The sequence below is a fragment of the Drosophila kikkawai genome, chromosome 3L (genome assembly GCF_030179895.1).
Source record: "Drosophila kikkawai strain 14028-0561.14 chromosome 3L, DkikHiC1v2, whole genome shotgun sequence".
NCBI lineage: Eukaryota > Metazoa > Arthropoda > Insecta > Diptera > Drosophilidae > Drosophila > Drosophila kikkawai.
Genome location: NC_091730.1, coordinates 9759862 through 9774326, shown reverse-complemented (window position 1 = coordinate 9774326; position 14465 = coordinate 9759862). Strand labels below are relative to the sequence as shown.

Here is a 14465-nt window from a genome sequence, read left to right as displayed (position 1 = left end):
GTGATGTGATATTAATCTTTGACTAAACCTTCCCCATTACCTAGTCACCATTGCGTATACTTGATGTCCTTGAAAACCAAGAGGTAGCTAATAACCAACTCCACCATACGGACATAAACACAAGTGCTCCTCAACAATATGCCAGAAGCACAAAACGGATTGCAGAGCTGTGCCAGTCTTGTCCAATGCTGGTATTAAGCTCAACAAGTTTTGAGGGAGGGAATAGTGGGTTGGTTGATCGGGCAAATGTCAAGTGCTGCTGCTGCCCAAGGACACCAAAGCCGGTTGGCGAGCATTAAGTAAAGTAAAGTACCTCGCCTCAGGGCAGCTCTACGTCAAATGAACGCGAAAAGCTGCAATGTTTTCGCACGTCCAGCAGGGAATCAATCTAAAGGAAGGCCTGTCCTTAACCCACCCACAGTCAGGGGGAGTAAAAGCAGTGCCTCCCTCACAGGTAAAGAGAATACTTCTGTACTCTATATATATTTCTATATTTTTTTAAATTTATTAATTATAATTTCAAGAGTTGCCTTTTCTTTTTCCTAAATTATAAAAAAATCTTATAAAATCCAATAAAATTCCCAAACACACACAATTTCCTCTCCACCCTTTTCTCTCATAAATTTAATTGAATTTTTCCTGATTTCCTGTGCTCGCTGAAAAGCTTTTCAACCAACCCGTTGGCATAGTGGACACTTCCCTTTGACATACCCTTGATAATTACTGGCCAGCTCGTTATCAGCCACAGCACGCCGCCCACTGATAACACAGGTCGAAGGAGAGCTTTCCGTCTGTCCGTCGTTTCAAACACCCGAAGCAGGACGAGTCCGAAGCGAAGCTGAGCTTTCCCTGCAGCAACAACCGTGGTATCGCGGACAGGCAGGAATTGCTAACATATGGTAGCGTTGAATGGCGCATCGTCTAGCATTGGCTATCCTGTCGTTGTGGCAAGCGGTCCTTTCTAGCAGCTCCCAAGCGGTCTTTTTTGGCGGTGATTTGCGAGTTTTGTTTGCTGATTTCCATACAAAAATTCGGTTGTCGGATCCCGGTTTTATTTTGTGTCTTGTGTGTGTCTCTGGACTTTGCATTAAAAATGAGATTCATTCGATTGTCTCGCGCATAAATATTACAAACAAAAACAAACAAAAATATTTGGAAAAGTAAGACCTTGAATTCGATTATTGCGGCGGCTGGCCGGTGTTTAACTTTTTCGCTGGATTTGCATATTTGCTGAAAGTGTGTTTCCAAAGTTTTGCTTTGAATATTAATGATCTGTGCGGCAAAGGAGATGATTAATTATCCAGACTTTGGCTAAAAGTAAACAATCAAAAATCACTCGAAAACAATATATAACGGTCAAGTTTTGTGCTCTACAAGTTGGAAAGAATTCAGGGGTGACAAGGTAAGCTTGAGATATTAATTAATCGGGTTTTGGTGGGGAAAATGGAGGTAAAGATTGGTGGGATGTTTATAAGCTGAAGTTAAGTTTAAATGATTTTGTAACACAATTTAAAAATATATGATTCCAAGATATAATAATAATAATAAAAAATAAGTTATAAATTAAATAAAAGAAAAATACCCGTTTTAAAAACGTGTTACAAACGATTAGATCCATCTTTTCTTTAATAAATTGAAAATTTTATGAGTATTACAGGTACTCCTAAATCAATCGATTGTATTTTATTTATTTATATTTTTATTGGCTAAATAATGTCTTCAATTGTAGCATGTAAAAGTCATTTAAATTGTTATAGGTCCTTATATTTATATTTTTCTCAGACATTATCAACTTTAACCACCCAGAATATAAGGTTTTAATGATACATTTAAATTAACAATAATATTGATCATTTATCATTAATAAAATATCAATTAATAAGTTTTAAATTCCCACATTTTCTTGTTATTCAAACTCAACTCTAATTTCGCACTTAAAAATAACGTTCCCCTTAAAGACGTGTCTGATGTCACTTTAAGCCATCCACAAAAACCCGCAACAAGTTTGAATGGAAAGCCGAGGGAGGCGATGAAGAAATCCAATTTGATAAGTAATCGCATCAGGCCAAAGCCTGGAAATTCGCAGTTAAAGCGTCTTTCGGCCCTAATCCCAGCCATTTAAACACTAAAGCCAAAGTCAAAGCCAAAGAAAGCAGGCAAAAGGCAAGCAGAGCCAGTCCCCAACTGCCGCCTGTTGAATATTTGCCATTCAAGTTGATATTTCTCTCCATTCTTAGGGCTTGGCTTATTAAATCTGTGATTGTTTGCCCTTGCCGCCTGGTGGGGCGCAGGCACCACAGAAATATACAAAAGTTTGCCAGGTCAAAGGCCAAACTAGTTTGAAGAGCTCTCTGATTTGGGTTCTCCTGGTTTTTATTTTTATTTTTTTGCATTTCCTGAGAGTGAAAGTTGGGCTTTCGTTTCGCTTTCCTGTGTATCTGCGGCGGTATCTCCAGCTGTATCTGTATCTGATAAGATAGTTGTCCCTTATCAACGAACAATCTACGGGTATTCAATGTACAATTTTTCTCCATATTCGTTACGCCTCTGCAGCTCACTCGCTTTGGCCAGTTAGTAGGCGTTACATGGGACTGTAAGCCTAATTTGTTGTTATGCTCTGTCCTTTTTTATACCCTTGCAGGGTATTATAATTTCAGTCAGAAGTTTGCAACGCAGTGAAGGAGACGTTTCCGACCCTATAAAGTATATATATTCTTGATCAGCATCAATAGCCGAGTCGATCTAGCCATGTCCGTCTGTCCGTCTGTCCGTCTGTCCGTCCGTCTGTCCGTCTGTCCGTCTGTCCGTCTGTCCGTCTGTCCGTTTCTACGCAAACTAGTCCCTCAGTTTTAAAGCTATCTGAATGAAACTTTGCACATAGTCTTCTATATACTCTCACTGCTATATATGTCGGAACGGGCCGGATCGGACGACTATATCATATAGCTGCCATACAAATGTTTGATAAATTTTTAGAAAAAAAATTATAACTTTGCTGTTTTTTAACATTTTTGCACCATTTTTTAGATATGACCATTTTATATTATTTCTGAATTTTGGTAAAAATTTTATGAAAATCGGACGACTATATCATATAGCTGCCATAGGAACGATCGGGAAATTAATAGAAAAAAAATTATAGATTCGTTGTTTTTCAACGTATTTTCATCTACTCCGTGATATAAGCTTATTTTATTATTCTAGAATTTTGGTATAAATTTCAAAAAAATCGGACAACTATATCATATAGCTGCCCTAGAACCGATCGGTAGATGTAGAGAAAATGTAAAGGTGTGAATGTAAAACTCTAACTGTCAAACTGTAAACATAATAAGTATAGGTAAAATGTAATGAAACTCTGTTTTGTGTGTGTCTTCAGCATTAGAATTTATAATATATATATAAAAACCAATCTGCAAGGGTATACAAACTTCGGCGTGCCGAAGTTAGCTTCCTTTCTTGTTTTTGTTTTTATTTGGTTTGTCTAATGACGTCAAGGATATATATATGTGTATATACATGTGCGTGTTGGATATGGCCAACAGGTAACGGATAGACAAGGCCACTGGCGGCAAATTGGTTAAAGTTGCTGTGGCAATTTTCGAATTTATAAGTTGTTAAGAAATTAAGGCCAGCTCAGCTGCCAAAACTTGACCACGGCAACAAACTTTCATTGATGTCTGTGTGTGCACGCTTGAATGGCTTCACTGTCACCAGGAGAACGAAAGCGTAGAAGGAGCAGAAAGTAGGACCTGGCACTGGCACTGGTCTTGGAACGGGAGCAAAGACAGCCAGTCGATGGCGAGACAGCTTGTCACTGGCATGTCCATGGCTTAAATTTCATCTTTCACGCTCCTTCGCCTGGCACACAAGTTCTTTATTGTTGTTTTCAATCCCCTCCTGAGCACTCGCTTTAAGATTTTTTAATTACGCCGCTTGGCTAAGACCCTGGCTTAATCCGTTTTAAAGGCGGGCATACATGGCGTATGAGCAATGTCGCACGCTGTGGTTTATGAGGAGGAAGAGGAGTGGGCTTAAGTGCACGTAGCTAACTTTAAGTTAAGCTGAAAGCCTGGTACTTTTGGTATATATATAAATGTTAATTATATAGTGGGTTGTATGCAAATCAAAATTTTTCATAAAGGCCGTTAGCTCCTCGTGTTTAAATCAAGGTCGAAAACCCAACTGCAATACAGTTTAAAAAGATGAAAATATATTATCACAAGATGAATAAAACGTGATTTATCTTAAAGTGAAGCTGATTGGTATATATAATATATAGAAATACTGTTTTACAGAACGAAAATGCAGAGATTAACTTAATATTCACTTTCAATTTGAACATTTGGAAGTTGCTAAGCTATGACTCCAATAAGAAAATGTACAGAATTAATATTTATATTTTTCCTATATGGGCATATTAAAATATAACTCATTCGACCAGTTGTAATCCGTTTAGCTTAAAAGACTCATTTATTTATAATATTTAGCATTAAAATTGAAAAATTAGTTGGTATGAATTGACAATTTTCTGGTTTAAGTTAAATTTTATTTGATAATAAAAAAATATATATATAAAATCTGAAAAATAAATAAATTCTGTTTAATAAACCATTTTTTTCTGGTTCTGTTCTGTGTAATTATTATAGGTTCAGAATTTTTCTTAAGCCAAGAAATCAGTTATAATTTGAATGTGAAGCCATATAATAAGCTGTCTACTTTGCTAACTTGTAAAACCTAATTTCGTTTCAACGAATTCGGAAACCGGAATCGTAATTCATATGCAAATCTAACCTTCTAATTACCTAATTGTGTGAAACAATTAAACAGCTGGCGAACGAAGTCATTTGGCAACCGCTAATGACAACTATTCAGCGGAAAATCTGTTTTCGATTCCCCAAATGTCGAGAACCGAGAAACCCAACTAAACAAACATGAAACTACGCAAACGTGGTTAAATAATTTGCACGGATTGCCAAGGCCCGGGGAGGTGTCAAAACTCCCCCTAAAATTAATTGCAGAGACGAAATTCGGATGGATAAATATTTGAATAAATATTATTATGAAATATTATTGAAGAGAAGAAGTAAATTATTCCCGCTATAAAAGTGGGAGCAAAGGCCAGAGAAAGTCAGTTGAAAGAAGTTACTCGTTGTGAAAAATGCGTCTGTTTGTTGCTCTCGTTTGCGTCACCCTGGTGGCCCTGTCCTCCGGCCAGGTGTCTATCCGTGGCAGATCCCTTCGTTCTGGCCAAATGAAGCTGGCTGTGGAGCCTCCTACTTTGCTGGTGAAGAACGCCGGCATTGTGCCACCCACTTTGCTGGTGAAGAACGCCGGCATTGTGCCCGCTGTCCAGCTGGATGAAGCCGTGGCCACCCCAGCCATCCTGCCCCAAGTGTCGGTGGGCAAGCGCCGCATTGGTTATCCCTATTATCCTCGCTACTGGCCCGACTATGGCTCTGATGGCTGGTATCCCGGTGGCTGGAACTCTGGTCCTAGGTACTGGGACAATAGCTGGTACAACTACCAGTCTCCTCCCTTCTTGCCCAGGCGCCGTCTTGTCAAGCCTGTGGTTGCTCCAGTGGACTCCTCGTCCAGCTCTGGCTCCTCCTCCACCACCACCACCACCACTAGTGTGGTGTCTGAGGATAAGCCATCTGTGGATGCCACTCTCAGTGCCGCCGTGGTGCCCGATGTGGTTGCTGTTCCCGATGTCCTGCCCGTTGCCGATGTTGTTCCCGTTCCCATTCCCGAGCTGGCTGTGCTTCCCCAAGTCGAAGACGAGGGACTGATGACCACTCAGGTGATCTAAGGAGCGCCAGGGACTCGTTAAATAAATTTCGTGTATATATATAGAGCATTTGTTGGAATTTCTCTTTGTGTTTTAGCGGGGTTTTCTCTTCATTTTCTCTTGATGAAAATTTTCAACAATTGCACCCAAGTTAAGTGCTAATTTATGGCCAACTCTCTACCAACCCAGAACCAGAACGAGTAAGTACTTCCCGCCTTATCTTATCGAGATTTATATAATAATTGGCTGGAGTAGAGTGCAAACAGAGGGCTCTGTGGCGGCATTAAAGGTGCGAAATCAACTAGCGTGGACAACCAGTTCTGACCAGCCCCAAACCCAGATGTAACCAGCCGGCAAACAACCTGCCATATGGCGCAATATTGAAATATCCAATCAAAATGTTAATTCCAGGATAAAAGCGGAGGGGCAAAGTGAAAATCAAAGGAACTCTCGGGCATTGTTCCAAAGTTCGAACGAACGATCGACTCGTTTCAGGTGCAATTTTCATTGAAATTTTGATGGGCTTTTATGCAAATTCAAAGCGGCGCAAGAGATGGATTTCCCAACAAAAATAAAAAAAAGGAAACCTTTTTGCACTTGTTGATTCATTATGCTATGAAGATGGGATACTCAACACAGAAAAAAGGGGTCTATTGTTATTTTTATTCCCGCAGTTTGGACAGGACCCGCTTTTGTTTTTGTCTATGTAACCGGAGGAGCATATTGAGGCACAATCTATGCTCGCCGGGAATAGTGGGAGTTGGTGGTGGTGGTGGTGGGCCGGTTTGGCAGTGACGTGCTTTTGCTCCATGTTTATTTTTAGGGTTTTGGCCGGGGCTTAGGGGACTGGCGCCAGCGGACCACTCCCACTACGCATCGCCAACCTGGGGGTGGGTTTCCCTTCAATAGAGAGAGAGGGAGAGAGAGCTTTGAACGGCAGCTATGCAAATGAATTAATGCCCGCGAAAGTTCACGGCCCATCAGACGGGGAGTTCTTCTTGTGCAGTTTCCCCAAATTGCATCAATTATACTTGTAAATGTCAAAAGTTGGACTATTTCTAGTTTTTTTTTCGCCTTGGAGCTTGATCTAGGTTTAGAAAGCGCACAATATAGACTTTAAAACTATATTATTTTAATATTAATTTGACCTGCTCTTTTAGTGAAACATATTCATCAGTTTTGCATCTGTTTAAGCATGATTTCTTTATTACAAACACAATGACGAGCTTAATAAGCCGAAAGTAATGAATAAACATCAGATATGATAAAGGCCTGGCCCTAATAATCCCTTGCACATGACAGCATATGTGTACGTACACTGCACGAAATGGTTAATCTCGTCTTCCGCTGGCCCTTTCGCACTTTCACTTTCTCCTCTTGACATTCAACTGACTTGATGAGAGCTCAGCCATCACCATCATTGACATAACAATTGGCAACACTTCCGTTTCCACATGGACAGACCCACAGGCTGTGTTTATTTGTGGGCAAGAGTTGGTATTCCGGGCGGAATTGGGACTGGGATCGAGAGCAGAGTAAAAATGTGAGCAAACAGAAATTAGCGTCCGACGTTTAAGGAAATGATTGCCCAGGAGATGAGCAGCATAGTTAGTTATGGAATGTGTGTGTGTTTGTGTGTGACAGGAGCAGGGATAAGTAAGAGTTATGGGAGGGATTTTGTCTGGAAAACTTAAGGAATTTGTTTAGCTTGGGGCTTATTGTTGGTTGGAAAGATTAATTTAAGATATAAGAGTAGTGGAATGAACCAATTTGAGGGCTATTTTAGGAAAGAATGTAGAACATTGCATACGATATTATATTATTATATTCTTTCCCCTAAAATTAATTTCTTTTCTTAAACCTCAACAACATTTTTAATCTAAGCCACTGACCTCTAAAACCACAAACTCACTGCCACTCTCTTTTTCTATTTTTTCTATATTTTCCTTCCTTTTTTTCTTCGTCCTGTCATAAGCCGTGAACCCGCAAAATCAACAAATAATAATTTAAAGTCAACACATGGCATATCTTGCTCCGCCCCGCAGTGTGTGTCCCGGGACATTGCCTTTGCCTCGTCTGCGACTCCCTTCTGGGACTAGACAAAGTTTCGTAATTTTTTTGTATGCAAATTACCGTGCATGGGGTCCAGACCATGTCAAATTGACCAAAACATGTCAACTGTGTCAACAGGAATTATAGCAATTGAGTTCTTGGTGCGGCAATTGCAATAATTTGACCTGTGCAAAGCTCGAAAATAGAGAAAATTCCGTGGAACTAAATTGGAAGTCTGTTTTTGGAAAATTTTGTAATTCTGGTAATTAGTTACTAAACTATTTGGTTTTATTTGGAAAAATAAATAATAATAATTCCAAGAACTACATTTACTAAATTATAAAAATTCTCCGTATTAATTATAAAGTTTTAGGGTTTGCTAATAATAATTATCTTCTTTTTTTAAGCATGAAAATAATGCTTTTAAAAACAACATAAAAAATATATTATAAACATCTTTATATTATTTAAAGAGCTTTGCGCACTGCTTTCATATTTTGTTCGTTTCTTTTTAAGCATGAAAATATTTAAAATATATTTGTATTAGTGTTTTCATCAGTTGAAATCCAAATTTTGAATAAGGAACTCATAAGTTATGATCTTTTCCTTTAAAAATTTCGATTTAGACCATCTTTGTTTCGTCCAGAAAAGTCTCTCGTTATTTTCTCTTAAATTTATCTCTTCATTTTGTTAAATTTTACTCGTTTTATTTATGGTTTTTCATATAATCCAATAGAACCGCCAAGAGAATTACTTTAATTGACGGCAGCCGGGACAAGGTCGTCGACAATCGAACGGGGTCAGTGGCTAAGAAAGTGAATGGGAATTGTGCATGTGTGGATGTGTGTGCCCATTAACTGGGCTAAGGAATCGATTGCAATCACGGCCATAAAGCGAATTGCTTTGAACCCCAAACGTATAAAGACTGCAAGCAAGAATGTCATTGCTGGGCAAAAGGGGGGACTTGGAGGGTTTTTTTTCGGGATTTATCGAGGAAAGGTGTTGCCAGGGGGTCAAGTGTAATGGACGTGAACATGTGATGCCATTCCGAGGCACGGACTGTTGACCATATATACACACACACACATAAAGACCAATGTGGAAATGGAGCAATTGTCTTCTGAGTCAGCAAAGGAAACGGGCGCTTCCCGTGGCTTATTTCTCTTTGTCTGCGATTCATATTGTGGCCTAAGCTCGATCACAAAAAGGTTTCTGTTTTAATTAAAACGGAGTCCAGGCAAAATTTAATGCAATTCCATTGAAAGCCAGTTCGAAGGGGTTGAGTGTTGTATTTTTTTCTATGGAAATTCAATCAAAGCGGACATTTCTAAAGCGTAAAGAAAATATGCTATTGAATGTGATTTTTCACTACTGAATACTTTGTGGGAGTTTCAGTTGAGGAATTAATTCATTTCTGTAGAAGTTATTAAAGTATTTTAAGAGCTTAAAAGGGAAGAATTTATTTTTAAAATTTATTCACTGGAATTATTTTTAAAGAATTTTATAACTTATAATTAATTTAATAAAGAGACACTCCTTTTTGATTTTTTGTAGCTCTTTCGAATGGTAATGTATCTCAAAAACTTATACCCACATTAAAATCATTCTCTTCTCCCTTAAAAATACATAAAAGTCTACCTAAATACACAAAAATAATTACATTTCTCTCACCTGAACTCCTCTCAATGAATTTATTTGAAGCTCAGCTAATCGGTAATTAGGAATTTCAAAATTTAAAGGTGTTTCCGCTAAATCCCACTCAATGCCAATAAAAATTCTTCAATTATGCGGAACCCAAGGCTGCGTAATTGAAAAAAGAATGGCAATTATGGCAGGTTTTGACTTAAATTCCGAAGCGGTTGGGTCTCGGGGGAAGCTTATTTTTAGCGCGCTGAAATGTATGCTACAATTTCCGTCAGTGGCACGAGGCCAAGTCGAACTTGAATCAAATTATGATTAAGTCCTTACGGACGCCTGTCAGGGGAATGCGTGCGTGAATATGTCCCTTCGAATCAGTATGGCTGTGTGCGTGACATTGATTGGCATTGAGCGGTGGGTGGTGGTGGGTGAAGAAAGGTCGACATAGGCAAATGGCCAACACGGAACAGCACTCTGGGCCATCGCCAGCAATCGAGTTAAGCGCATGTGGATGCCGTTTAAGCCATGACAAGTCCAACCGCCGACCAACTAATCTCATTGTCGCCATTAAAAATTACAAACACGCGCCGCATTATAATGCAATTCACCTTTGGTCGTCGAGCACCTGACTTGTGTTAACTTCTCCTTCGCTGGCATCGCGCCTTTATATCGTTCCTTTTAGCCAAGACAACCGCCCCGCCTTTTTTTTTCCCTCTAACTGTTTACAATTGCGCACAAGTTGTCAATGGCTGTTGTCCTTGTCCCTGGAATCTGGTGGGAGAATGGGAACCCAAACAGAAAGTGCTTTCACTGCTGCCTAGATTTTCCACAGCTTGTGCATTCAAATAAACATCATTAGATTTTTCTAGTGGGCGCCAGCAAATAAACAGCATCAGAATGGTATTTTTCAATTTTTTGTTTAATATAAAAGGAAGTCTTAAGAAGTTGTGGGAAGAATTTAAGAGGAAATATATAAGGCTTTTTTAAGTTTAAATGATGGTGAAGCTTTGGTATTTTAGAAATTTCTATGATATATTTATTAGTTCAGTTTAAAAAGATTTCAATGGACTTCTTTAGTACAAATTTAAGAAAAGATGTTAAAAGTTTTATACAATTTAAAGGCTAACAAAGCTCTTCAATTTCTAAAAAATATATAAGGCATTTTAAATATATTTTTTCTAACGCATTTCTTTTATTTTATGTATGTTATGCTGCAAAATATGCTAGAGATAAATTTAAAACAAATTTCGATTCTTGTATATACGTTTTTTATTTATGGATAATCCCAAAAATATGAAATGAAGTTAATGTTTTATAACAGGTTGTTGCTTGATGATAATTTTTTAGATTTTGCTATTTTTTTGTTGATTTATAAATATTCTATTGCATTTTTGAGTTGGTTACGTGAATATTTCAAACAATTTAATTGCTTTCCTCGTCGTTCAGCTCCTTTTCAATGACCTCCAACTCGGCATCAACAGCCTCCTCCTCGGGATCAATCACCTCATCCTCAACCTCCTCAGGCTGCTCGTTGGTAGCATCTTCAGCATCCTCAGGTTCTTCGTCCATCTCCTCCTCAGCCTCATCCATTTCCTCATCCTCCTCGTCTTCTGCAGTTTGATCCTCCTGATGGTAAACATCCTCCTCGGACTGGTCGTCACTGATATCGTAGGCCGTCTCTTGGGACTCTTCGCTGCTGGACACTGGCACCTCCACAATCTCTACACCATCCTCAGTGGGTGAGGCGCGATAGTAGTAGCCGTTGTAATAAGGATACCTGTAGTTGTTCCATGGGTTAAATCCCTGGTTATTCCATTGGTTCGCTGGTGGTTTTGGGTTGATGGTTCCATCATTGGCACTAGCAACGGCATTGGAAACGCCCGAGACGATAATCGTGTTATTGCCGAATCGCACCGTGTTGTTCCTTTGACCCGCCTCCCTGAGGATCGCATCCAGCCAACCCAAATCGAAGCGATTCAGTTGGGGAGCTGCACTGCTGCAGGCCAGGATACCGGCAAAGATCACAATGGCAAAGGCAATGGAGCGCATGATTACCAAAAACTAGACTGAGGCTGAGTGCAACTGAGACTATGATTTGTAGTACGATTCGCTTTGTTTTTATATCTTTGATAAGTGGTACAAATCGATCGATTGATTGGGACATGATTACACTGAGCTAACAAGCATCAAGGTTCGTTGGTTCTAACAACTTTTCGTGGAGGTTCACTTTTATTTTCGGTTTACTCTCAAAAGCGAAACACTTGTTTAAATATTTAGAAAACTCTAGAAATCGGAAAGAGCACGGTATATATAAGATATGAATCATATCATTCGATAACTGAGAGGTGTGCAGAGATGAAGTATCTGTAGTTGTGATGTTTTTTCTGAAATTTAAAGGAAGCAAGTGTTAGATGTTAGTAAAATAATAACAACAGGGAAGTTTACTTATAAGTAAAATTTCCTTAAAGTTGATATTTCATAAAACATTCTAAAATATATTCTTAAAAATATGCTTATTTCTGATCCAAAACGTAAACTTATTTGTTTTTAATAAAACTTTTTACTACTATATAATGAATGGGAGCTCTCTATCTCTGCTCTATCTTTATCATATTTATAGATAACATATCCAAGTTATTTTAACTTATTTTCTTCCTATAATTATAAATCCCAATTAACTAATTTCCACTGTATTCTTTAACTTGTACACCAAATTCCCTCAACCAAATGTTTACGCACGACTTCTGCCAATTTTCGAGCCGCAAAACCAAGGCAACAGCTGTCGTGGAGTAAACACAAAATGGGACATAGAAATTGTCACCCTCTAATATATTTTTTCAGCAAATTTTGCTATAAAAACCTTTTTTAAAAGCGGAGCTTTAATTAGTTAAAAACTAAACCCCACCATGCGTGTCTTGCTGCTGTTAGCTCTCTTTGGCTGTGTGCTTTTGGCCACTGTTTCCGCCAATCCTGTCGAGATTGATGATGTTGTTGACGAGGAGGAGAATCTGAGAATTGCTGCTGAGAAGGAAAAGGACCTGAACGTACAGAATGATCCTGAGGAGGAGGAGGAAGATGAAGACTCTAGCGATGATCAGAATGATGAAGAAGAATCCGAGTCCCAGGAGGATGAAGGAGAAGACCAACCGCAGGAGGATGAGGATGATGATTCTCAGGATGAGAACGATGATGAAGAGCCCCAAGATGAAGAGTAAATGTAAAGGAAATTTACACTGAGGCTTTTCTATCAACCGAAAAGTTGATTCAATATTAATATTACCTGTTTATGCCGTTCGTTAGCTGTTTGCAGCACACCTGTTCACACATAGATACAAAGTACAATAACAATAGCCTAATAGGCCAACGTTTTTTTAATTTTTAATAAATACTTGGAACTCTGGTAATGCCCTTGGGTTAAAAACAAAATTTGGTGTTTTCTTTATATTGTAAATTTTTGGGAATTATATAGACAATTAACACGTTTTGTATTGTTTAATCAAAAAACAATTGCAATTTAATTTTTCGATTATTAAAAAAAAGTAATTAAATTTAAAAAAAACCGTTTTTATAATTAGGGAGCTCCTTAATATTTAATAAAATGCAGGGTATGTATTAAAAGAATAGACATTTAATTGGTTAATTAAATATATAATTATTGAAATTAACAAGAAAAAACTATATATTCTATCTATAGATGTTTTTGTTTTTATTCAAAAATAGAGAAGGTTCTAAGTAGTATCGTTATTTTAAATATTTATATAAATCCCTTCATCCATAATCATTTTTAAAAATATTTTGTTATATGGTAAATAAATCACTCAAAATATTTTATTAGCACAATAATAATATTTTTGCAGAGTTTGACAGTTATTTAAGATCAATTTTCAGAAAAAAACACTCACTATTTGTTAGTTCTCTTCTAAGAACTTTTCTAAACCATTGTTTAAGAGGTCTTCTAAACAAAAACAAACTCTGACGCATTAAATTCGTTGAAGCCTGATCGCGTTTTAAGCAATTCTTTGGGCACATTTGGCAATTAATATGCGTCATAAATTAAAATAATAATAATTGTAAAGCCCATTCCCCTCTGAAGCATTTGTTCAAATATATAATGCGTAATTGAAGCTTCAAAAATAAAAATAACAAACGATTTCGCTCAAAATTTCGCCAGACTTTCCATATAAAAAGCGAAGGAACATGCGAAATCCAAAACCAGTTATCATTTGAATTTCTTAAAGACTTCACTTCCAAAAATGCGGTGTCTGATTGTTTTTGCTCTGTTGGCCTTCCTGGCTGTTGGCCTTGTGGCTGCCAGACCAGCTGAGGACGAGGAGACACCTGTGGTGTCCCAAGATGAGGGCGAAGACGAACAGCCTTGGGGAGCTGCTGCTTTGCGGGATCAAGAATCTACCGATGGAAACCAGGAATCTGATAATAATGAGGAGTCGGAGCAGGGCAGTGGAGGTAATTCCGAGACTGAGACCCAAGATGGAACCAGTGGAGACAACTCAGAGACTGAGTCTGAAACTGGATCCACAGGAGATAATGCCGATGCTGAAACTACTGTAGAAGAGGGATCCAATGGAGGTGACTCTGAAGATGGAACCTCTGGTGATGATAACAATGAAGGAAACAACGAAGATGGAACCTCTGGTGATAACAACGGAGAGGAAAACAACGAGGGTAACAACGAAGAAAATAATGAAGAAAATAATGAAAAAAATAATGAAGAAAACAACGAAGAAAACAATGAAGAAAACAACGAAGATAACAGTGGAGATAACAGCGAAGATAACAGCGAAGATAATAGCGAAGATAACAGTGATCAGCAGGATGGTCCATCCAAGAATCGTCCTCCCAGGAGGCGTCCACGTCCCTTCTGGTCAAGACGCAATCACGGTCCAGTTTTTATCCATGCCAGGCCTCTTTTCCTTGCCAACATAAATTAATTTAACTAAATATTTTTGATTTAAATATATTTGCA

At 38.3% G+C, this 14465-nt stretch overlaps 3 protein-coding genes across 3 annotated transcripts; 2 read left to right on the top strand and 1 right to left on the bottom strand.

Moving 5' to 3' along the window:
- Positions 1-5150: 5150 nt before the first annotated feature.
- On the top strand, positions 5151-5812 carry LOC108072645 (uncharacterized). The gene has a single exon (XM_041775270.2). The coding sequence runs from the start codon at positions 5162-5164 to the stop codon at positions 5810-5812; it is 651 nt and encodes a 216-aa protein (XP_041631204.1). The 5' UTR covers positions 5151-5161.
- A 4998-nt stretch (positions 5813-10810) lies between these two features.
- EAChm (Enhancer of Acetyltransferase Chameau) lies at positions 10811-11552 on the bottom strand. The gene has a single exon (XM_017163926.2). The coding sequence runs from the start codon at positions 11528-11530 to the stop codon at positions 10904-10906; it is 627 nt and encodes a 208-aa protein (XP_017019415.1). The 5' UTR covers positions 11531-11552; the 3' UTR covers positions 10811-10903.
- Positions 11553-12350: 798 nt separating this feature from the next.
- LOC108072644 (uncharacterized) lies at positions 12351-14425 on the top strand. Its single transcript, XM_017163874.3, is given in 3 exon segments — positions 12351-12692; positions 13698-14169; positions 14171-14425. Coding segments are annotated over 3 exon segments (1032 nt in total). The 5' UTR covers positions 12351-12387.
- Positions 14426-14465: the final 40 nt, after the last annotated feature.